At 33.2% G+C, this 25,690-nt stretch overlaps 1 protein-coding gene across 2 annotated transcripts; it reads right to left on the bottom strand.

Moving 5' to 3' along the window:
* Nucleotides 1-102: 102 nt before the first annotated feature.
* On the bottom strand, nt 103-20,227 carry LOC130662867 (protein lin-7 homolog C-like). Of its 2 annotated transcripts, none has more exons than XR_008989116.1 (11): nt 20,087-20,227; nt 15,213-15,280; nt 14,178-14,219; nt 13,848-13,924; nt 12,408-12,479; nt 11,066-11,226; nt 10,067-10,115; nt 6,943-6,997; nt 6,650-6,685; nt 3,280-6,221; nt 103-2,010 (listed from the first exon to the last, which is right to left on the bottom strand). XR_008989116.1 is itself a non-coding variant. In XM_057461808.1 (11 exons), exons 2-10 carry the CDS (start codon nt 15,250-15,252, stop codon nt 6,169-6,171), a joined length of 585 nt encoding a protein of 194 aa, XP_057317791.1. In that variant the 5' UTR covers nt 15,253-15,280; nt 20,087-20,227; the 3' UTR covers nt 103-2,010; nt 6,158-6,168. The 2 variants fall into 2 exon arrangements, 1 of the variants encoding a protein (XP_057317791.1); XM_057461808.1 differs by having other exon boundaries at nt 6,158-6,221.
* Nucleotides 20,228-25,690: the final 5,463 nt, after the last annotated feature.

Below are 25,690 nucleotides of genomic sequence, written 5' to 3'. Positions count from 1 at the left end.
CTCAATATATTCAAAATAACATTTCCAACGTGAAAAGAAACTTAAAGCTATCCATGCAAACAACCATAGCGGGAGACAGCCAACAACAAAAAACAAAACGGCTTGAAAGAAAATTCCCTTTTTTCTTGTTCATATAAATTAGGTCCTAGCATAAATAAGTACAAATTTTTTCATGCGAATAATTTGATTTGACTAATTCACAGTAATACAATAAAACGAAACAAAAAAATGACTGCCCTTCTGTTTCATTCCATCTTTCTGTATACATGCAAGAAAAAACGTGATTTATCGAATTAAAATGTTTACTTTTATCAATATCGGTCAATTGATTAATATCGCTAGACAAAATTACTAGAGCGGATATGGGTAATGATAGATCGTTTCAAAGATGCAATTTAGATAATAGCTAGCGGAGACCTTTGTCGTCTACCGAGATAACTCAAGTGCAAGTTCAAGATAAAATTGTTTTCAAGCGAAGATAAGAAAAACTTGGACGACGCGTATTTGACAGAATTTTCATTTTTGATGACAACTTTTTAATGTCAAGAAAAACAAAAGTCTTTGTTTACCCAGTTTTAAAGTTAATTCTCAGAATGGGATATCGAGACGAAACAGTAAAATTAAAAAAGGGCTCCAGTACTACCTGTTCTAATAAACCGCAAAGATTGATCTGAACTTTTTGTTATGATTTATCGGAAACTACATAAAAATTAATAAAAAAACTTATAAAAGAAACCAATAATAATTAATCAGCCTTATAGCAACAGCTAAGTTAGTTCCGTATAAAATGAGGCTACATGCAAACGAGGTTATCACCTGATACACCACATATGGACTCGGTATTGCAAAGGAAATAATTTTACATTGTTTTTCACACATTAGGAAGTGTGTAGGTATTTTAAGAAAGAGGAAATTTGCGGAAGGAATCTTTTTATGGAATTATGTAAAATATGAAATGTGTAATTCCTATCTCTCGCCTTATAAACAAACAAACAAACAAATGATAAAACAAAAAGTTTCAATCCTCACGAAACTTGTCAGTTAATGATGACGTAATCATATTTGATCACATGATATCTGAAAAGTTTTGTCTATGTAAACATCACGTTAAAAGAATTCAGATGTCGCCTTGGAAACCGTATACTTTTAAAGAATTACTCATATTATTAGAAGAGCCTGTATTCATTATTAGAAACCATAGACCAAAATACTCTTGGTATCTTGAACATCTCGCTATCATAATTTTCTTGATAAAGTTACTATTTCCCCTTACACAAATGACGACTTCTCAGATTTTTAAAATCTTCAATTTTTTTTATCGCCGATTGCATCTTATACGACTTAAAAATATTCAAATCTTAAAATCTAGAAGTTTTCAACAAGAAAAAAGTTTCTTTCGCGTGCCAGATTACTTCACATCACTTATCTTCAAACACACGAAGTAATTAAATTTTTAGACAAAAATAAGAAGAAATACGAAGAAATGAAAGTGCCGTGAATGATAGAAGAAAAAAACACTTCGAGAAAGTTGAAATCGTGAAAGAAAAGTCAAGTAGAGATTTCCACATAATATAGTGTTTTAAAAACCTCCATAAACCATATAATAAACTAACTGCCATCACTCCAAACTTTTACATCCAGTACAACATCTAAATATAAATACTACCTCCCAAGAGGATATGTTAAAAAAAAACATTTTCTCTTTAAAGCTCATAACATCCTCTGTCAATGTCAAAGGTATCACACTTGTCTGGCAAATTAAAAAAATGCATGAAGCGTCAAAAAACGTTCTAAAAAGAGAAAACCATCAATAGCTATCAAGAAAAACTAATTATTGTCTCCACAATCATAATTGAAACGTGACAGGCGCTTCTCCTGTACGTACACCATCATATATGTACATAAAAAGAACATAATTTATCACAAAAAAAACCTTCGCTAAATATTTTTACAATTATAAAAACTTTTCTTTTCTTCCTTATAACAACCACTCAATGTTGTCATTAAGATCTAAAAAGAAAGAAAAACAAACCGCATGTACATATAAAGTTAGTTAAAGAATGTACACTTTCTTTTCGCGTGAATAATCTCATTCACGTGCAAATACTAACGCGTCTTTATGATTGAGATATATACCGCCGATCTCAAAGTTCTTTATAAGTAGCTAAGGATTATATTTTTTTCTTATATGGCACTAAATGAAGCGCTGATTGATTCATTAATAGACTTAAACATCCACCTCTTAATCTGTCATCGATCTGTTGAAGATTATAAGAAATTTATAATAATATACAAAAAAATAATGCACAAAAATTCTTTTATAAAATTATGGATTAAAAATTAGTATTATGTTCCTTTAATAGGTTTGATAAAGAAACTGAATTGTATGTTTGCCGATTGTAAAACCTAGTTACTGCTTTTAAGCAAGTTGTTATAGAAACAGCACACAAAGGTATCCAAAAGAAGGTAGGAAAAGAATGTCGGGGGAAATTTTTGGAGCCAAAAAATTTAGTTACTTTAACGGTACTTATTTTGGCGAGTACTTATTTTGGCGGGTAATAATTTTGGCGGGTAATAATTTTGGCGGGTAATAATTTTCGCGGTTAATAATTATCGCAGGTAATAATTTTCGCGGGTGATAATTTTCGCAGGTAATAATTTTCGCGGATGTTTTTCGAAAAAAATTTGAAAATATTAGTTTTAAAAAAAATAAAGCATTTTCTCAATAAAATAGTCACACAATTTTTCGACAGTACTTGCAAAAGCGTTTTAATTTTTTCCTGTGAATCAAAATTTCCCTTTTTTTATTGAGATAAAATTTTACGAATTGCTGTCAGTTTTTTTATTTCTCTCACGGGTGTTAATTTTCGCGAATTATATCTTAAAGAACATTTCGCGGGTACATAATTTCGCGAATTTGACGCAAATAGGAATGCATCAAGTTTTAAAGCAATATTTCGAACATTATGTCCAATTTCTAAAAGAAAATGAGAAAAAACTTCAAAAATTATAAATCAGAAATTTATCTTGCTATTAAAAGGGCAGCAACCTGTCCATCAAGGAGCGAGCTTCGACTTATTTAACAAGCTTAGTTTCAAGGACTGACAAAAAAAAATTATTAACGCGATAATATTTCGATAAACTAAAAATAATGCCCTGATTTCCTATGATTGACTAACAAACCTCTCTTTAATAACTAAAAAATTTCTGAATCCACAAAAAACGTATAAATGCAAAAACATTACTCTTAAATCGACATATAATCTTTTATTTACTCACGTCCACAGCGCAAAAAATATTCACAGTTTAAAAACAATAAACTGGCGACAATTCTCTTTGCGTTTCTGATATTAAGTAAAAAATATCTTAATATATTTTCGCTCATACTACACATAATTCAAAATCATTTCATTTTACAAACACAACAACTCAGCTTCTTTTCTTCTAAAGCTGCAAGATTTCCCAATTACGAACAATTATAAAAAAAACAAAATTTATACAGCTTATGAGAATACGTAATTAATAAAAAATCGGTTTAAAGGCTTTCTCCCAACTTAAGAGCTTTAAAATATTTCATTTCTATTCGTCGGAAAAAACAAGCTTTAGGTTCAGTGAAAAATAATCACACATTACTCATGTTCCAAAAACAGCCAAGATAAAGCTAATTTGGAGAAAGGGTTTTAGGAATATGGAATATACTCTAATAACGCCCTCTACCCAAGTGCTAAAAAGAACGTTATTGAAGTATAAGAAAGTGCCACCCTGAATGAAAGCTGATTCTATAACTTACTATATAACCAAAGAGATATTTATTCGAGAACAGTAAAAGTAGTACTCAGGGGGCGGAGAGTGAAATAAGGGCAGGGGCGGAGGTGGTGAATGGTGAGGGTGCACTTTTGCAAAGTTCATAGCAGAATGACAGTTTTAGTAAAAGATGTAATCCCTTTTATGTAAAAAAAATATTTAGAATATTTGCGTCTCATCTCATTTTTTCCTCTGTTCGCCAAATATTTGTCACAAAGTATAAAATAAACATCGCTAACACGTCGAATCCTGCAGACGGGTTTTTAATTCTATAATTGATTTCTTTTAATCCCATTTCGTTTGCTTGCTAGTAATCGGAGAACTATCATGTATATCCTTTTGTCAATAAATATAAAAAAAAGTAAAAAACAGAAGTAGCGAGATCTACTAAAAAGTTTATAAGGAGTCAGATTTAGAAAAGTTTTGTCGTTTAGAATATAGCATATAGCTAGTGCACAAGTCCATAATTTGATTGGTCCTCAGAAAGTCCTATTTTGGGGGCATCATTATCACCGTCATAGATAAAATGAAGTCAAATGAGACGAAACTAGAAAGAATGCACTAGTCAAAAAAGTGATTCAAAAATAATGAAAATCATGCCGTCAAAAAATGTTGTTTTTTTATTAAAAGTTATTCTTACGTATTATTAGGAGCCTGGATGAGGTTTGTTATCACTATGTGTTCTTCTAAAATAGCTGTATATAAGTCTGTATCTGACTCCTAAAATTTACGGGGGGTCATATTTTAACGTCCCAGACTGGGAAAAAACGAATTCTTTTTACAGAAGTCTCTTTCATATTCCATGATCACCAAAAATTTAGGGGTTTACCGCTCCTAGCTCCCTAGGCGGCAGTGAAAACTTCATTGACTCTAAAGCAACCAAAACAGAATTTTTCATCAGGCTTAAACCAGAAGGTGTAGTTGTGGAACTGATAAAATTTAATAAGTAGCCAATCACAATATTTCAGTGTTTGCTACCGACATTTTCACGCCTTTGTACGGCGTTTTTGATCAGATGCAAAAGATTAAATAACTTTAGCCATCGCTGACATACTCAACGTTTCTATCGGCAGTTCAAAGTTGTGACAAATTATCCGTTGATTATCAAAATTACAACTTGTCATCTGAGTGGTTTACTATAATCAATTTTTCTATCCACCTAATTTGAACAAATTTATAAGTATTTATGCAGCACGTCGTCAAATAGTTTATCCATTTCAAAATGCCGGCTAACGAATTCCGAATTTGTAGCGAGTAACACCGCATTTGTAGCACTTGCTACAAATCAACGAATTTTTGTTATATATATAACAGGTGAGCATAGCCGCAACATAAAAAAATCCCTCCGCAAAGACATTCGCCTAGTTTTTCTAGCGCATTAAATTAAATTTCACTTGACATGGAGACCTAGTTAAAAATATGACCAGCCACAGTTACAAATTGATATAAAAACACACAACTAAAACAACCAGTCAATGATTTATTGGCGAAAAATTTCTACTAGTAGTTCCCTGCAATAATAAACACCAATTATCCATATAACAAATGTTTCAGTCTGATCCTCTCTTAAACATAAACTTTGTTAACAAAAAAAAATGTATCTACGTCTCTCATTCTAGTTATATGCAAACGACAAGCATCGCTTACTTCCGTTTGATGACATAAAAAACTAAAGATCCGACCTCTGGGAGGGTTCTAGGTTTTATTTCGCTAATTAAAAAGGATGGACAATGCGGGAAATAATTTTAGGGTTGTTCGCTAAAACGTCGCTATAGCAACAAGAGCGCAGTTAAATTAAAGTCGTAATACCACCCAAAAAGAAAATACAATCAAATTTATTTTTGAAATCCCTATCTTCAAGCTTGTTTGGGTCTGGAAGCTAGAGTGAGTGGCACATGTACATTTGCTGTGATCCACGTGTAATTAATTCAGAAATTTGTTGTAAATTCGGTGGAAAAAATCACTTGGGCAACAAAAAACAACTTTTTGGACAATTATTTTCAGCTTTTTCATGGTGTTTGAGTAATAGCTGCATGTGCTATATAATCGAGACAAATAATCGAGACATATAATCGAGACATATAATCGAGACATATAATTAAGATATATCTTCGAGATAAATAATCGAGAAATATTGCAAATGACAGATTAAGCGCAAATGGATGGTTTAAATCGATGATTCAATAGTAGGTGCTTAATTGGCATGGGAGTTAAGTTTGGTGCTCATTAAAAATACCAAATAATTCGCGTTGTATCTATGTACATTTCATTTAAATGTCAGTGAGCGCGAAGACTCTCCTCCGTTGTGCGAACAGCGCGTGAATTCTGCCAGGTGTAAAAAGTGTATTCTTACATTAAGCTACACTATTTCTTCGCCGTCCTTTGACGTTCGAATCTTTTTTCCATCTCATCGAGAACTAGAAAAAACAATTCAGATAACAATATTAAGCACAAGACAAATAACAAGACTAAAATAATAATAGTAATAATGATCTAATTAATGAAGATTAATCAACTCATAATCTCTATTGATTTTCTTTTAAAAGGATGCAGCTCGTAAGCGCAATATTTCCGGTTGATATGATTAAGCCATCTTTCCGGAGATCATTCTCTGTTTCATGTGCACACGTGTTGCAACAAAAAAGCAGGCTTTTTTTAAATGAATGACCTGGTCTGAATGCTCTTAACGAACAAAAAGAATGGTTCTCTTGCAGACATAAAAGAAGCGAAGCAGCCACGCTAAAACTTAAACATCTTGGTGTTTCGTACAGTGGAAGTTTTTTGAGTATCAACGCAAAGTAATGAAGGATACGAGCATGTTACTAATAAAAATGAAATCATTCACCTTGTGGAGTGTACTTAACGACTAATTTGACGGTGCCTAAAAAAAAAAAAATTCTCCATCAATGTTTCTCGGGTTCATCTTGGAGAAAAGGGGCATCAAAACAGTATTTCTATTTATTTTACGTACTAAGAATATCTGGAGGTCATAGCCTTAATATATATAATACTAACACGGTTGCTATGACGACCCGACAAAAACAAGCAATGTCAGCGTGAAGTAAATTCCAGAAATTCCAAAAAATGGTCAAGGTCTCAAATCACAGTACAAACAAAAACAAAAAGAAGACCTCGAACCTCGTGCAGCTTTTAGTAGATCGACAGCTCGTTCGTGGTTTTCCCCTTCGACACTCTAAATATAAATAGATGGAAAAATGCTATCAGAAGTGCACTGAGGGAAACTTGAAACGCCATTTTAAATACATGACACGTTTTTGTAACATGCACTTTTTTGTGGAGACTGGTTCATATAAAACTCTTGGGATTAGCACGGATTACTTAACTTCTTCAGCCCTTTCGAGTGCAAAAACAGCATCCTCATGTCATACGACAGGGCGGTCTGTCCAGTACAACCCCTGTGTCCTGTTAGGAGAACACCAGGTATAAAAGGGTTATGACTGTTACAATTTCTAACACATTTCAAAGATACAGAAAAGCAGTTGTTGGTGGAGATTTATATGAAAAGCTAATAATTAGATAAACCAATTTATCTTCAAGATTTAATTTGCTAACCGAATGAGACAGTTTTTAAGCTCAGATTGGAGGACAAAGTTAAAATTTTGAGCGGCTTTAAGTTAAATGTAAACTGATTCCACCTTTCATCAAAGAATTTCTTTCTTATTCTTTTTCTCAACTGTGTTACGTTTTCAACATAGCTAAAAAATCATTATTACACAAAAATTTCGTTGCGGCACAGCGCTGTTAAAACAAAGTTAAGAAAAACGTTTTTGAAAAGAAATAGTTTTTGAAAAGTTGCTTCATGTGTCAATAATCTTCCACCTCGTCTTGAAAGAATTACAAGCATGAAAAAAACTCGCGAGGCTGATTTAAAAATGGCGGCAGACAGAAGCTGTCATTATGCAACCCTTAAAATACTTGAAGGCCAACCACTAAGTTCGTCATGGAATTCCAAGATTCACACGACCCCAAACAAGTAATGGTTCAAAAGGAGAAAGCATGGCGATAAAAATAGCACCTAATGGGTGAACGTCTGCTGTATTTCCTCAATTGTAGCAAACCGCATATTATCCTAATTGTCAAGCTGCACTCGTACTGTTAAACACGAAAAAACATCTACGGGGGAGTAGCTGTTGAAATGAAGGTAAGCGAAAAACTATGCATCAACGGGGGAGAGCATTTTCTTGCATAGCTCAGAACTATAAACCTTCAACTGGTAATAAAACATATTAATTTTGGTAACGTGGGTAGGCGTTGACAAATATCTGGCAATTAAAAACATATTTGGAGTCAAATAACCAAGTTAACACGTAGCAAACAAACATACTAATGTTACCACATTATAGACGTTTCAATTTTTATGAGTAGAATTTTACATATCGCTTGAAAGACACCGTAAATTTCAGATTTAATCAGCATTTTTATTGAAATATATTTTCTTTCGAAATAAAAAAATTAAAATGTTTACTTAGGGAGTCTCTCGTGACCAGACGAAAAAAGAAAGTGCACTAGTAAAAAGTGACGTAACGAATTTCATTTCCGTAATAACTAGTCAATTTTTCACTTAATTTTGCTCTCTATATCACGAAAAATAATCTTCTCAGCATATCACGCGAACGTTTTTTGTGTTATTTTAATTTCTGCTGACGCCAAAAAGACGTGGAGGAAAATTAAAAATAAATTTTCTTTAGTGTCATTTAAAAATAAGTCTGGATAATAGCATAATATTCACGAAACATGATAAACTAATTCGATTAAAATGCAAAATTTAACAAACTCTTAAATATTATAAAATTCGTGGGATTATAATGAAAGAAGGGAAGAGTTTTAATTCTTTAAACAAACATAAAACAGCAAAAAAAAAAAGAAAAAAAAAGAAAGAAAAAACGTCTTGTGTCTGAGCAGTCAACTGATAGCCTTGCAGTATAAAGCGTTCGCTTACAGTGGCGCTGTAGCTTAGTAGTAATAACTCTCACACTTTGTGCAGGGTACCGAGGTTCGATTTCCCTTGGTGGCGATTCAATATAAGCGAGTTAATGCTACTATAGCCCCGGGTTAACCCCAGCCCTGTGAGTGAAATTGGGGGAGATGGCACACTGATTGTTGCACGGAGTTGTCGAGCGCGGACCCTAATTGGGTCCGTGTAGCTTAAAATAAGCATTAAATACTCTAGGACTCCTCATCTAAGCCATGTCCCCTTCTAGATATAATAGACAGGGTGTATCCCTCGATATTTGTTACGCTAGCCATGTTAAATATCTACTGCGGAAGGTCTTGGATTATGCTAGAGACGATAAAAGTGTGAATTGATCCTTTTCTGCTTTCTGCCCAGCAATTGTTGTGTTTTTATGTCTGTAGTATCTCAAATGAGAGCTTTTATTACACTAGCAACCCTCTTGTCAATACCCTTAATTACAACAGTGGCCAAATGCTTCACATTAGACTTATTCATAAGAATAATGAGACAATGAGGAGTGGCTAAAAAATCAGAACAAAACAGGGAAAATGTTTGGACTGAAATTTTCCCCCGAAAAGTACAAGACAATGAAAAAAATATGTCAAAACAAAAACTTGCAAAGAATAGGTTGTTCATAATTCGCAAAATTTGTACTTGGCCACAAAACAGTTTTATCGTACAGTAAAATAAATAATAATAAAAAAAAAGTTTAAAGTGTAAGATTAAAACAAGATTAATTCTAGGCTGAATATGTTAGAACACCTCAGACTGAAGCCAGATTCCCTGTTCTTATAAAAGAAGAGCTTCTTATTTCTGCAGTACGTTCTTAATATTATTATTTTAACAAAGTAAATTCTTTGATTAATATCAATTTAAATTTGGTTTTACTTATGTCAGAGGAGTTGGGAGTAGATAATGTATCTCACTTTATTAAGATTACATTTTGAATTTTAATGGCTGTAAAAGCTAAGTCCCGTTATTTTAAGCCATTTTGAAATTCATTGAATTAACTTACACTGACTTCAACCTATTATTTTTAGATAATTTTCTACAAACTTAAGTTTTTATTTCTTTTATTGTGTGCCTTTTGTGACATTTGAATCATGGACTTTTGGAAAAAGGCGGCACTGAAAAAACGTGCAGATGTTATTGAAATAGAAGAAAAAGAAATATTCACATGCTATAAATCTAAAAAGAAGACAAGATAAGCAGTAGACAATTAAAATTAATTAACCAAAAAACATAGGTATGAGACAATGTCATTAAATTTAAATATGTCACACTTACGACGCCATTAACTGCCAGCAGTTGATCACCTCTCTTCAAACCACCATGTCTAAAAACAATTCATGAGGGATACTTGAAGAAGGAACTTACATTCAACGCAGTAGTCACCACTACATTCCAGAGTGACCACAAATTGTTATCCATGTTTTTTCCCAATCATGATTGAAACTATTCTCATTGTTTTTCTGAGATGGTTTATTAATTTTAAGGAGAGTTTATTAATTTTAAAGTGAGTTTACTAATTTCAAAGTGAGTGTATTACTATTAAAGAGAGTTTACTAATTTTTAAGAGAGTTTACTAATTTAAAGAGAGTTTACTAATTTTTAAAAGACTTTACTAATTTTAAAGTGAGTGTAATAATTTTAAAGTGAGTGTACTACTATTAAAGAGAGTTTACTAATTTTAAAGAGAGTTTACTAATTTTAAAGAGAGTTTAATAATTTTTAAGGGACTTTACTATTTTTAAAGTGAGTGTACTAATATTAAAGAGAGTTTAATAATTTTAAAGAGAGTTTAATAATTTTTAAGGGACTTAGCTAATTTTAAAGTGAGTGTACTAATTTTAAAGTGAGTGTACTAATTTTAAAGTGAGTGTACTAATATTAAAGTGAGTTTACTAATTTTTAAGGGACTTTACAATTTTAAAGAGAGTTTTATTAATTTAAGATTAAACATTAAAAGTACAATAATCAAAATTTTCCATCTCATTGTTAGATTTAAAGTCACTTCGAAAAAATATCAAATAGCAATAAGCCAGACAGACTCACAGGAGATCCGTCACTCATTTATCTCAACAATGGCACATTTGAGCATTTTTACGTGTAATCAACTGTGTATTTTAAATAAAACGGAAACGGCACGAAATTCCGTGAATTTTTTTTATTTTATTTTTACACAAAAAACAGAACAATAAGAAAATTGAATTAAACACTTCCCATTTAAACTTCACTTAATCCTTGCTTAATCCATTTTAACGGAAGAAAAAACATATAACTTACAATTCAGCCACGCCTTTTGGTATAATTCTTGAAATGTATATTGGTGAGCTTTGCTCACGACCACCCATAACATTGAAGCCAAGTCCTTCCTCAGTTTTCGGCAGCTCGACTATGCGTGGATGGGCATGACCCTCGCTTGCTGCAAAAGCTGCTACAGTGGCCTGAACAAGTGAAGTGAAATTTTCACATTATGAGTTACACCGTTTCTCAATTTGCGAAAAAAATTGATAATATCCAGAATAAAAATAAAATTAAAAATAAAGCCATCTGAGATGGTTGCCTTGTGATCACGCTTGTAGGCAGAATTCCATTTGTAATAGCAAGGCTGCACTGTTTTTTAGCACACAATTACACTAAGGCATTGGCGCTACTAATAGCATTAATAATAAAGAACTAAAATGCCAGCATAAATAATTTACCTAATCGATACTATTCGAACAAAAACATTTTTAGACATTTTTTGCCTGTTTCTGTTCAAATGGTGGTCAAGAAAATGTATAGAGTCATATGCTTTTGCCAATTGGTTAAAGGTTTTTTGATGAATATCATCAACCTGCTTGTTCCGAAACGTTTGGGTTGACCCAGTTTTAGGAAATTGGTCCTATTTTCGTCCCAGATAGGCCCTAGTCACCTGTGCAGTAAAAAATAACTGACGTCTCCACCTCGTTTTCAAGTTATTTCGTCTCAAATTCACAAGTATAATGGAATGGCTTCACTAATGTTATTAAACCCATTGACACCGCCAGTCTAAGGAATTGGCGTCAAACGTAAACGTCAGAAAAGTTAACAAATAAGACGTAACTGCGCCTGTCACAGACAGACACGCAATTTTTGGAGTATTTTAAAAGATTTCTTGATAGATAGCTTACCTTAATGGCACCTAATTTTCGTGGGTATTTATGTTGCACTTTTTACAGATTATGGCTAAGTTCTTGAAATTATGGACCAATAAATAACTTTACCTTTTGCGAAAATAATATTCAGAAATAAAATTTAGTAATACTTCATTCGCTGAGTAAAGTATATTATAATAAACCTTAAACACATCAAATAAATAACTAGTTTTTGGTTCCTCTTACAAAGACTTACAGAGGGAGACCTAATTTCAGTCATGAACTGGAGAAACAACAAATCATATTTATACATTTTAGGACAAAATTTGACGTAAACGAGCAGGCAAATGATGATTTAGTTTTAAAGAAAAATGTTGTTAATATTAATATTTCTCTTTCTCCTTCATTTGAATAAAAGGGTGGTTAGTTTATTTTTGTTTCGGGCCGGACAAAAAGCCTATAACGAAGACATTGTTTATTTAGCCATTTCCCATATTAATCAAACACACCTTTGCTGTAGCATTTGCTCGAACTTCATCGTTAGTATCAAAGTCTACGGTGTCATATACTTGCTCATAAACCTAGAAAAACGAATTTATTTTAAAACTGAAACACTGAAAAAAGGTACATCATTGTGGCGCTGCAAATTTCTTATTTTAATTCGCATTTGTTGTGTTTTTAAATTTGCCACATTATCTCATGATTTTCAATTTGTTTAGAAATTTATTTCACAGTGAGTTTCTCCTTTTACTTACTAGAGATATACATAGTTTTATGTACTGTAAAAATTTAACAAAAAATCAAAACAATCCAGCCTTATAGTGTTTACAGCATTAAGAGCCAATTTCTGTAAAAAATGTATAAAAAAATTTGGTTATTTTCAGATATATTGTAAAAGAGTTATGGCCAATTTAATAATATTTACAACAAAGAATCAGATAGGACTTGTGTTTTTTGCAACTTTGTTTGCCCACAAGTGAATGTGCCTCGATGGTCACACAAGTGAATGTGCCTAGATGATCACACAAGTGAATGTGCCTAGATGGTCACACAAGTAAATGTGCCTAGATGATCACACAAGTGAATGTGCCTAGATGGTCACACAAGTGAATGTGCCTAGATGGTCACACAAGTGAATGTGCCTAGATGGTCACACAAGTGAATGTGCCTAGATGATCACACAAGTGAATGTGCCTAGATGGTCACACAAGTAAATGTGCCTAGATGATCACACAAGTGAATGTGCCTAGATGGTCACACAAGTAAATGTGCCTAGATGGTCACACAAGTGAATGTGCCTAGATGGTCACACAAGTGAATGTGCCTAGATGGTCACACAAGTGAATGTGCCTAGATGGTCATACAAGGGTTTTTGTTATTTCTGTTAGTATAGTGTGAACTATTGAATTTGAAGGAAAAATTCACAAATTCATGGTTTCACAACCTATGGGTCTAAAATAATTTTAGATAACTTTAGAGCTCAACTTCTAAACCAGTGACGATACAACTATTGTCTTAGGAATAATGTAAAAGCTTTGTTTGAAATTTTTTTAAAGAGATCTGGGTACAATAACAAATATTAAGAAAAAGTAAAAATATGCAAACTTTATTTCATGATTAGCACATAAAGGAAAGCTGTGCAGCAACACAGCGTTAAAATTACTAGTGTGGATCTCTAATATGGCTCTTGCCTGATAAGAAAATATGAAAAATACATCTAGTCCTTGAATAGAAAATATGAATTAAGAAAAACTGATTATAAAAATTTTAAATTTCAAGTTAAATTTCAAGTGCCATGACCATGGTTATTATTGTCAAACTAACTAATCCAGTTAAGACATTATGTCCTAATATTTAAAAATCAATTCTTTTTTTATAAAAATTGAAAACAATATAAAACAACTCAAAGAACAAGTTAAAAAAACAGAACAACACCAAATATTTCTTACTTCTTTCACACTTTGACAAAAATTACTTTCCAAAACCTCTTTAAGATTTTGAAATTTCTGAACAGGTAAATCGTTTCCTAAAGTAATTTAAAATGTAACAGATATTACCGAAAAGAAATACACAAACGCATATACAGAACCTGGATTCAGACTGTGTAGTAAAAAAAAGAAGAAGCTAATTAAAGTGATAATACTCCCGTTGTTAAACAGAAAAAACTTCTTATAAGTTTCAAAAAGCGTGCTTGCAGGAGATCTTGAAAAGGTAAATTCTTAAGGCCACCTTGATACTAGGAACTGACAACCACACAAAATGAAATAAAATGCACATACTTTCACTCAGCTCGTCAAGAAGTTGGATTGCTCTTTCAATGTCTAGATGTAAAATAACAAGGAATTTAAATTATTCTGTTTGCATTTAAAGCAGAAGGTTTAATGCAAGGAAATGTGTGATTGTGTTAGATTTAAAAAGCATTGAGTACTGCTAATGTTGTGAAGGTTAAAAATCATGGATGTATATCCAGTGGGATTGTCATACAGGTAACCAGTAGCAGAAAATACCATGAAATGCGTGAGATCGTGTGATTGCAGGCACCGACACACAAACTATAGAGAACTATGTTTTATCTATGCGTACTTGAAAAGGTTTATATACCTATTAAAAAGTTTTTACAGCATTAGGTCAAAAATAATTCCACATTGAACTTGCTATTTATCCTGTCAGGCAGCAGTAAACACCAGCATTTTTATAAATCTAGCCTAGAACACTGCATAAATAATGGGGCTGTTGAAATAATTACAAAAAGGTTACTGCCACCTAAAGGGAACCCAAGGTATGAAAAGATGTTGGACTTATAGTATAGAGCATAAAAAGTTGGTTAACAAGTCTTTTTAAAAGGCTCTTTCTCAAGATATTCACATTTAAAGAATTTCAGATTTAGTTATTCTGTATAAATTATGATGACACATATATAAGTAATAGCAAATTTTGACATTTTTAAACTTTAACAATTCACCTATAATATCTATGCATTAATACAGTTTGTATGCTCATCCCTTAACAGTTTTTAAAGTATTGATGGCAGAAAATGTCAAAAATTTGCTATTGCTTCCTATATGACATCATAATCTATGCAGCATAATTAAATCTAAAAATTCTTTAAATGTGAATATCTTGAAAACGAAAGGAGCTTTTTAAAAAATTTAAAAAGACTTGTTAACCAACTTTTTAAGGTCTAAAAGTCCAACATTATTTTATACCTTGGGTTTCCTTTAAGTTGATTGTACACTGGCTTTTACACATTCAAATAACATACCTATTTAGTAAAGAAACAAATTAACAGTTGCCCTTAAAAATTAACTGTTTACCGGAAGATAAAGTTAAAGGTTTCTGAGCAGTAGCAGCCATAATTTCATCTATGTTGTGTCTATAGTTACTAAAATTTAAAAAAAATTAACACAATTAACACAAATTTTTATTAAACTTTCAGTGGTACATGTCTTCTGTCACTTGTACTTCACATACTTTTATTGGTCTGCAAAATACACATATTTCAAAAAATGATGAAAATAATAAATAGAAACTTCACTTTTTATTGACACTGTACTTGCGTGCAACAGTAATTTTCAATTTAAAAAATAAGAATAGTGAAGCCATTGCAATGTGCTTTTAATTTTAAGGCTAAATAACTTGGAAGCGGCTGGAAATAACTGACGTCATCTCCTACGTCAATAAATAGGGGCTACCTGCGACTAAATTTGTCAACTAGTAACTAGTAACTAATAATGAAAATATGTTGCATGGTTTTTAAAAAGTTAAGATGATAGGAAACTCACACATGACTGTCCTTTGTCTACAAGCTTATTGTTGACATGTTATCAAGCACTGCATATCAAGAAAAAGGGGCCAAACTGTGAAGTAAAGAAGACAAATACCAAGTTTTTACAGCTCTTTTTCAGGAGATGGAGAGTTAAGAAATACAGATTTTTCTCTCAGGAAATGTGATGTCCTAGTGTTTAGAAACCAGGTGAATAGTTTTCTATCTTCACTTCCAGATAAACACCATGATTTTCAGGGTTCACAGCAAAAGAAGCACAGATTCATCTTACATATGGTTGGATGTGGTAAAAGATAAGACTGTTGTGTGCTTGTCCTTTTAAAGGGGGGGGGGGGCATCCTTGATCATTGAAGATTGTCATTTTGGATGATCATCTTGAATTATTGCTTCAAGAGTATTAAAAGTACAAGCATATAAGTAAGAAATTTAAATTGCATTAAAACTCAGTATATATAACATCTACAGTACATCATCATCATCATCATCATTCTCGGCTTAACGTCCGTTTTCCATGCTAGCATGGTTGGACGGGGTATATTAATGACCCTCTTCCAATCTGATCTAGACTGTGTTAGATCTAAACTCAACTTCCTCTCTATCAAGTCTGTCCTTATAACCTCCTGCCAAGTCTTTCTCGGTTTGCCTCTGGGCTTTGCCCTAGGAACTATCAAGTCTCTACACTTTCTTACCCAATTATCCTCCTCCATTCTTTCCAAGTGCCCCAGCCAATTCAATCTTCTTATCTGGATAACATCTTTAATTCTACGGAGACTTAGCCTGCTTCTTAGCTCATCTGAACTCTTTCTTTCTCTCAGACTGGCATTACACATCCACCTAACCATTCTCATATCATTCCTTTCTAAACAGTCAAGATCTTCCTGCTTCACTGCCCATGTCTCACTACCGTACAACATAACACTTCTTACGCATGCCTCATACAACCTACCTTTTACCTCAATTGACAGGACTCTGCTAGTCAATAAAGGAAGTAACTCTCTAAACTTTTTCCAAGCAGAACCTAAACTGCAAGTAACACTTCTTCCAACACCCCCTTCACTGCCCAACATATCACCTAAGTAACAGAAGTTCTTAACCATCTCTAACGAGCCACTGTTGTACATCATTAAAGCTGGAAATACTTCATTCTCTATAATCTCACCTGTGCAACGCTTGCATACAAACTGTATGACAGCTCTTAACCTTCCACTAATACTACTGCACTTCTTATGTACCCAATGCTTGCAAGTCTGACAAAAAATTGAGTTACTACCAACTCATTGTAATTTCATTACAAATGAAATTATTATCACTAATAAAAATAGTTAACGGAAGGAGAATAATGACCAAGCACAAGGGTAAGTTGACAAAAAAAGATCAGTCATATACCAAATCTGGTCAGTCATGACCAACGACAGAGCCTCTTTTTGACCCCTGTTATATACACTGTCAACTCAATAAACTTTATATTATGTTATTATATAATAGTATGAAAATTTTGAAAAGTGGCAGAAAGGACTAGACAAGAAAGGGTTATGAGTGAATACAAGAAAGGGTTAAGAGTGAATGCAACAAAGTCTAAAGTGATGATTAATATCATTAAAGCCCGGTGGGACCTTGCAGTTGGAAAGTGACCTTGTGGAATTTGTGGAAAATGGGTTAGTAGTAACTCACTTTTTTGTCAGACTTGGAAGCATTGGGTACATAAGAAGTGCAGTGGTCTCGGAGAAAGAGCTGACATTTAGTTTGTATGCAAATGTTGCAAAGGTGAGATTATAGACAATGAAGAATATTTACAGCTTTTATGATGTAGTGGTTCGTTAGAGATAATTGAGAACTTAGATAGATAGATAGATCCAACGGCCCACACAGTGTGCCATCTTCCCAATTTCCCTCACATGGCTTGGGTTAACCCGGGGCTATGGTAACATTCACTCGCCCATGTTGAATCACTGTCAAGAGGAATCGAACCCCGGTCTCCCGCACAGAGTACGAGAGCTATAACCACTAATCTACGGCGCCATGAACCAATCTACGGCGCCACTTCTGCTACTTAGGTGATATGTTGGGCAGTGAAGGGGGTGTTAGAAGAAGTGTTACTTGCAGGATAAGTTCTGCTTAGAAAAAGTTCAAAAAGTTACTTCCTTTGTTGACTACCAGAGTCTTGTCAATTGAGGTAAAAAATAGGTTGCAAGCAGCTATGAAATACACTCTCTTTTTATAAACAAAAAAAATCCTGAGTAGTTTATTTCTACTTACATTTAATTTTAATTTTCTTTAGGATCTTTACTACTACATTCATGGCACAATCGAATTTAAAAGGCAATAAAGACAAAGTCCTGCTGGAATGCAAATTAATTTATAAAATTATATTAAGTAAGTGTATTAGCTGATGTATTATGTTTTTACCCTTCTATGTGTGTTTTATCTTTTTCGTTTTTGGATAGAGAGATTGATTAAGAAAGGCACAGTTGATTTAAGTTTCAATGTTTCAAGAATGTTCTACTGTGCTACAATTATTTACAAAAATAATGAGAACTTTTAGTGAATCCTTTTGCTATTACATATTGTGCAAATTATCGCCTTAGATTTCAAAAATTCCAAAATTTAAAGCATTGTTATATATTTCCCGAGCGTTTACTGACTACATTTCTATAAAAGTCCATTATTTATCTGGAAATAAGCTATTTTTTTCTCTCTAGAATCTGTCAACGAGCGTTTCACGGATGCGAATGAGCAAGAAATGCAATGCATAATTGGGAACAAGCTGTGAAACTATCCCAATCAGAGGATCGGGGACATAAGGGGTACCTTAAATGTATAAATTTCCATAAAACAAAGAAAAAACTCTTTCAACTTAACTCCTTTCTTTTAATTTCTTTTTGTTTCTTCTGAACTGACTTCTTAATTATTTCAAATATATATATTATGTTTATTTTGACCTTGCAAGCATTACGACGAATTTTAACTACTAGCAATTTTCACAGAATTTTTAAGATGACTCTTTCCTATGGCCTAAACTCAATATGCTTAAGATTTTTTTGATTAGAGTTCCAGTTTATGCTTTAAATAGTATTCTTTATTTAAAAACTGACGTATAAGTTAGTGTACATCTCTACGCATGGATAAGTGCATAGGTAGAATTCATAATACAGATTATTTTAATGATTACAATTTGTACATATAAATAAACTAATGATTTAATTGTATATATATATATAGTGTTTATTATTAAAAATGTTTTCTTTATTTATTTCTGGTTACATTTGCTTACTGTAATTGTAAAATATATTTATTGTTTAAAGTGTTAATAAGAGTTTCATATAAAAAGTTCAAAATATTTTTATCGCAAAATATTTGTCATCTATTTTTTGAAATGCTTCTTTAAAAAAGACCTTTTTTAGACGCTTAAAAAGATGCATAAATCAGCGCTAAAAAAGTCTTTTAGAAATGTGAAAGATGTCTAAAAGACGTCTTGTACAGCTTTTTATGCGGCTGGGTTAATTTAGTGAGACATTTTAATGAACATGTTTATTCATGTTTAAAAAAGGCATTAGCTATATACATATACTGTATGTACTCTTTTAGCTAGCTTTATATATATGTTTTGTCATCTTTTTAGGCGCTATAGTTTAGTGGTTGTATCTCTCACACTTCCCTCAAATGGCTGGATAAAGTCCAGGCATGTAAGGGGAACATTGTGTAGGCTGGTAAATATTGCAGGTAATTGTCTGTCAGAGTGAGAAACCTAATAGATAAGTTGCGAATGTTTAAAAAGTTTGCATCTTGACAGGCAAGAAAAAATAACCTCATAGGCCAAATCAGCTAATAATGCTTATTTATAGATAGATAGATAGATAGATAGATAGATAGATAGATAGATAGATAGATAGATAGATAGATAGATAGATAGAGAGAGGAATATAATATTGAAATCGCATTGGAATTCTTATTCCTCCACTATTATAGTTCTGTGCGTACAGCAGACTTCACCAATTGTTGCTTTTTTAATTTAATATTATCAATTGCTGTGGCCTGTTGTATATATTTCTTGCCTGTGCATATGTATGTGCATGTCAATTGTTCTTCATGCAAAATCAAAACATCGCATCATGTCACAACTCATATAGTACAGTCTAAATATCTTAAAATGAGCAATAAATCCTCTAGGACTCCTGATCTAAAGCATGGCCCCTCCTGGATATAATAGACAGGGTATACCCTTTGATATTTGTGAGGCTAGCCATGGAAAATATGCACATCTAGCTATCTATCTAGCTAGAGATAAGTGTATGTCTCTGTTCATAGCCAGCCCAGCTATTTGTTAATATTATTTTAGATGTATATAAATAAGGATATGAAGAAAATATGATGCGTTTGTGGCTTATAAGATGATTAAATACTCACTTTATAAATTAGAACTTTCTTGTAACAGAATTGCTATTTTGTTTGCCAGCCTTACGCCAAGCTTCTTGTTATTGTTTTACAGTTAATCACAGGGTTTTTTATGACAAGTAAGACAACCTCGTTACCGGGATTCACTGGTGGATTTGCTGAAATTATGGTTGGTTGATATAGGGCTAATCCTTTATTTAGTCGCATTATATTGGACGAGTGTCTTTCAGGCACTTCCATATTTTAGAATGGCTATTCGTCGTATTAAAATAATAATAATATTTAAATAAAGAAATAAGTTATTTTATGAAAGAAAGACACTGTAAACTGTGGACAAGATTAGCATAGTTCAAAGTAGTGGCAAAGGATTGATTTAGTCGATTCGATAAAAAATCATCAGTCTCTTTAGGAAGTAGTTTGCCCAGTAGAACCTGCAGTGTGTTAGATATCATTTCAAAATAGACGATGCAGATAGATACTTAATTGAACTAATACCTATTGGGATTGGCTATGAGGGTCATAAGGATTCTGAAAAATTATTTACCTAAATCGGCTGGAAGGTTGCAGTTGTGTTCAGAAGCAGCTGTCCATGGAATGCACGATATATTTTAAGAAGATGGTGCGGAAGCAGTGTTACTTGTTGATGCTGTAAACCCATTCAAGTCAAATCAAAAACTTTTGTTACATAATATTCAATACAATATGTCCAACCTTGCATAATTTTATTTGCAATTGAGCGTTCCTACTTGATTGTTCATAGTTGGCGGGGAAAAAATGCGATCGAAAAAATGCGATTGACAGAAAGAACTAAACAATGGAATCCAACAGCAAAGGATACTTATGCATTGGGAATTGTTTCTTTATTAAATACATTCATTGGAGTAGTTAATGAGTCGCAAATGGTTGCTGGAGCAGCCTGAAATTGTAGCGATTGGAGGTAAGGTGGATAATAAAAAGCAAATTCCAGATGTGGATAAGGTAAAACATGGCTTGCAATTTAAGAATCTGAGAGATGTGCATGTGGAGAAGAGTTTGATTGCCAGCATTTAATGTCTTGTGAAAAAGGTGGGTATGTTACAACCTCGTTCCCAACGCCTGTTGTCTCCTTTCTATAGCCGTCCTGAAGTCAGAAAATATATAAAATGCCCTGGGGACGAGGTTGAGTTTGTTACGCAGTGACATAAAAATTTTTGAGATATGACGACGAAGTTGTTGAGGAGGTTTGGCAAGGAGGATTTTAATATTGAGACAGTGTTAAATGATTTGTCTGGTAGGTGTGTGAAGAGAAGACAGCCAAATAGACAATGCAACAAATACATGGTGCAGATATTGGAATGGCTGAGTCCATAGTGAGAGTTTCTACTAATTGATCAAGCTTAACAAAAATAAAATGTTAAGTTAATATTTAGGACTCATGGCTGTGACGTCTCGTAATGTCAACTTTATTATGTTCATATTGTTATCTTTTCACTTATATTGTCTTAGTTTACATAGTATTCTCAGCACTTTTTTCATTTCTACTTTTGGTTGACATGACATCCAGTTGCTCTGTGAAGCTATACCTACAACTCAACCTCGTCCCCAGGGCTTTTTGTCTCTGCTTATTGTTAGGACTCGCCGTTTGATATGCAAAGAGTAACAACAAATCCTGTGATCGAGGTTGCTTGCATCTATCCTCTAGTATCTCATATATAAACCTCCGGCTGCACAATGCGTGATGCAAGCAGACACATTCAGGATTAGCCTCATTCAATAAAACGCTGTATTTGGTAAAAATGCCAGACATAATTAGAACCGACATTTTTATAAATCAACAGACCTTTCCCGAATTTCCTAATTATGCTCAATTAAAGACTTCGATTCTAAAAATGATTCTTATCCCTAAGTTCTTAAGCAAAAAAGTGAAACAAAATACCTTATTTCGTAAATATTTTTGTTCGTTAAGTGCCTCAATTACGAGCTGGAAAGTTACGGTCAAACCCTTCATATAGCCGAGCTTCCTAAGAATAGTCTCGTTTTCAAAATGATTATTTTTTTTAATCTAAATAAAATCCAACTAGAACATTGTACTGCTCTGAAAACTTCATATTTGTGATGATAATTTAATATTCTATCTGAATATCCTTATTTGAAGAGCACAGTACCATAATAAAATTTTTGATGACGTCATAATTATTATATAATTATTTATGAAATTCGGGAAAGGTGTATTGTAGCAAAAACATGTAGTTTGTAAATTATGTGGAATGTGCATTTGAGCTTAAAATACGGAATTTAAAAACCTGATTTTATTAATGTCAAAAAATGGCATCGGTGGGTAGAGCTAAGTAGTTTAATGAAGCTGCACGGGGCAAAAAATCAATATTGTGGCAGTAGAAGGAATGCACCGATGTACAAGATGAAGCACCCTCGCTCCCAGGGATTTTTGCCTTCTTACAGTTTTCTTTTTTTAATATATATTAAAAAGAAAAAGTGGGAGAGGATGGACTGATTTAATCTAAACTAATTAAATACTAGAAAATATTTAATGTCAATGGGACATTTGAAGACGACTTTTACAAATGGCCAAATTTCAGGAATTTTACCTGGGTATTCTCGTCCCAATGGCTGCTGCTTGATTTCAAAGACGCTAGGCACGAGGGGGAACGAGGTTAGGGCTTAAACCAGATTTGTGAGAAAAACGACAAAAAGGAGTGTTTATGATAGCGAAAAAACAGCATTATAGCAACGTTTTCCTTGGTGCCTGGCCCTTATAACGTTGCCAACTGCGTGTACCGGCCTCCAAATGCATAAATCACGTGGTTCCAGGCACTCAGGTTTTAACCCCTGCATGGCATTTCTCCAAGTTCTACCATAAAATCCTTTGATGCTTAGAAAGGCTAAATTAAATCTTTTTCCTTCCTCTAAAATTAAAGTCTCAAGTGCTTAAAAAGGATACCACGGCGCACTCTTAACATTGGAAGCTACGCGAAACAGGAAATCTGAAGATTGAAGCAGCCAGAATTTACATATTCTTCTGTTGCAGGCATTAATACTACCTACAACCTCGTCCCCAGGATCTTGTGGCCCTGAGCCGTAATTTAGGAGTAGTGTAAGTTATTTGCTATTTTTCAAGAAATTGTCACTTTCGTCAGTTTTATTCTCGTCTTGTCCTAGAAATTTTGCATCAGTTCCATGGTCAAAAATCCATTTTGCTTGATCCACGAACGTGATGCTAAAACATAAAACAGGCGGAAACGCGCTTGGTTGAAGTGGCAAACGCTATAGATTTGGTGTCGAGCGTCAAAATGTTATATTTTGTCTAGTAACGGGTAAGAGTGGCAAAAAATTAAATAAATTTTTGTCCTGTTGCAATAACCTTGTCAAGTAACTTGATAAAATTAAAAATCTGTCCCTTTTGCACAGTGTAGTTTTTTTTTCAGGGAAACAACCATTACATTATAACTCTACAATATAAAGGGCTTACCACCTGCATATCTTAACCCCTGTAATTAGTCAGGTTGCCGTAATAGAAAACGAAAGTGATCACAAAACTAGGAAAAATAAATAGGATGGTTTGTAGTATAGCTGCAGTACGCAGGTTTGCCAGTTTGCTAAAACTTTATTATATTTACATTCTACAGGCCCGTGTGTAAATATGTTTAACTAGGTTCAAGTGACTTGTCACTAAAGTTATAAAAGAACACTTAGCTATAGGATGTTTACAATATATAACTAATTATGTAGATTTTTGTATGTGTGCGCTTGTGTATAGGGTATGTAAAAAAGCAGGAGCCTAAAGTGGTAAAATGGCTTATATATTTTAAGACTTATATATAGATTTTTCAAAAACACTTTTCGCGTGACGTAGCGAGCTTGTTGTTTTGATTTCATTTTAAGAACAATGGGCATGTTTGCACTTTTGTCATCATCATCATCATCATTCTCGGCTTAACGTCCGTTTTCCATGCTAGCATGGGTTGGACGGGGTATATTAATGACCCTCTTCCAATCTGATCTAGACTGTGTTAGATCTAAACTCAACTTCCTCTGTATCAAGTCTGTCTTTATAACCTCCTGCCAAGTCTTTCTCGGTCTGCCTCTGGGCTTTGCCCCAGGAACTATCAAGTCTCTACACTTTCTTACCCAATTATCCTCCTCCATTCTTTCCAAGTGCCCCAGCCAGTTCAATCTTCTTATCTGGATAACATCTTTAATTCTACAGAGACTTAGCCTGCTTCTTAGCTCATCTGAACTCTATCTGTCTATCAGACTGGCGTTACACATCCACCTAACCATTCTCATATCATTCCTTTCTAAACGGTCAAGATCTTCCTGCTTCACTGCCCATGTCTCACTACCGTACAACATAACACTTTTTACACAGGCCTTATACAACCTACCTTTTACCTCAATTGACAGGACTCTGCTAGTCAACAAAGGAAGTAACTCTCTGAACTTTTTCCAAGCAGAACCTATCCTGCAAGTAACACTTCTTCCAACAAAAAAGCAGGACTCCGGATGGTAAAATAGCAGTTAATAAAGATTAAATTTTTTTTTGGTAGCGTAAGATCCAAGAGGAACTGGAATAAATTTCACCTATGTTTTTCTAATTTTTCTTTAGAAAAAATCACTAATTTTAAGCAAATATTTCTTTCTTTTGGTGGATTTCTTTGATTACTGTGGTCTGTTGTTTATATTTTCACCTACAGAATTGTTTGCAAATGTTCACAATTTTTTTTAAGTTTTATTTTGCTAAGAAATTTTTTTATCAATTTAAAGTGAATCTTTTTTTATTGGATTACTTTATTTTTTCTTTATATTTCATACCCACTAATATGTGTGCATGGTTCCATTCTGTTGCAAATGCCATCCCGATTAGAGAAACTTCGGCCCTCCCGTCTGCAAACGGAACAGACCGTTAAGGAGGTCAGCGAACCAAAAACTTTTTGTAATTTGTATTATGTCCTGTTTGTACATGAGATACCACTACACCATCCTGGTTTAAAACTCTTTGGCCGTACATCCTGTTTGTAAACACGACATTGCTACGCCATCTCATTTTAAAATCAAAAAAGCAATTTTGTAGTAAAACATTCACAGAATTATGCTTTGAAAGCTTTGTAAGGATTTAGGCTTATTTTTTGTTGTTTTGGTCAGACACAAGAATTCAACAAATTCAACAAGCTGTAAAAAAGAAAACCATAGTAAATTATTTTTCAAAACAACTTTTGATCTTTTTGACAATGAGTGCCATTTTGGCATAAATATTTGTGTAAGATTTATAACTCACCTCCATAATATGTCGACATTGATAAAGTTTAAATCCATATCCCTCAGCAATGTTGTTGCAGAAAGAAAATATCAGAATTTGCTGTTACCTATTTGACATGTGGCAGAATTTTTAAAGCTTACCTCCCACAAAAAACAAGTTGGTTTCATAACTTTTCAAGGTGTTCCAAATGAAATCAACTTGTTTTCATATTAAATGTGAGGTAAGCTTTAAATAAAAACAACTTAAAAATGAAATAAAAAGATTAAAAAACAACTTTTAGAGGTCTACATAATAAGGTGAAACATTATTTGCATATTTAGATTCCTTTTTAAATAAATAATTATGTTTTATTTATATTCTAG

Source organism: Hydractinia symbiolongicarpus, chromosome 10 (genome assembly GCF_029227915.1).
Source record: "Hydractinia symbiolongicarpus strain clone_291-10 chromosome 10, HSymV2.1, whole genome shotgun sequence".
Taxonomy (NCBI): domain Eukaryota; kingdom Metazoa; phylum Cnidaria; class Hydrozoa; order Anthoathecata; family Hydractiniidae; genus Hydractinia; species Hydractinia symbiolongicarpus.
Note: the sequence above shows the minus strand (reverse complement) of the source record. Positions and strands in the feature narration are given on the sequence as shown.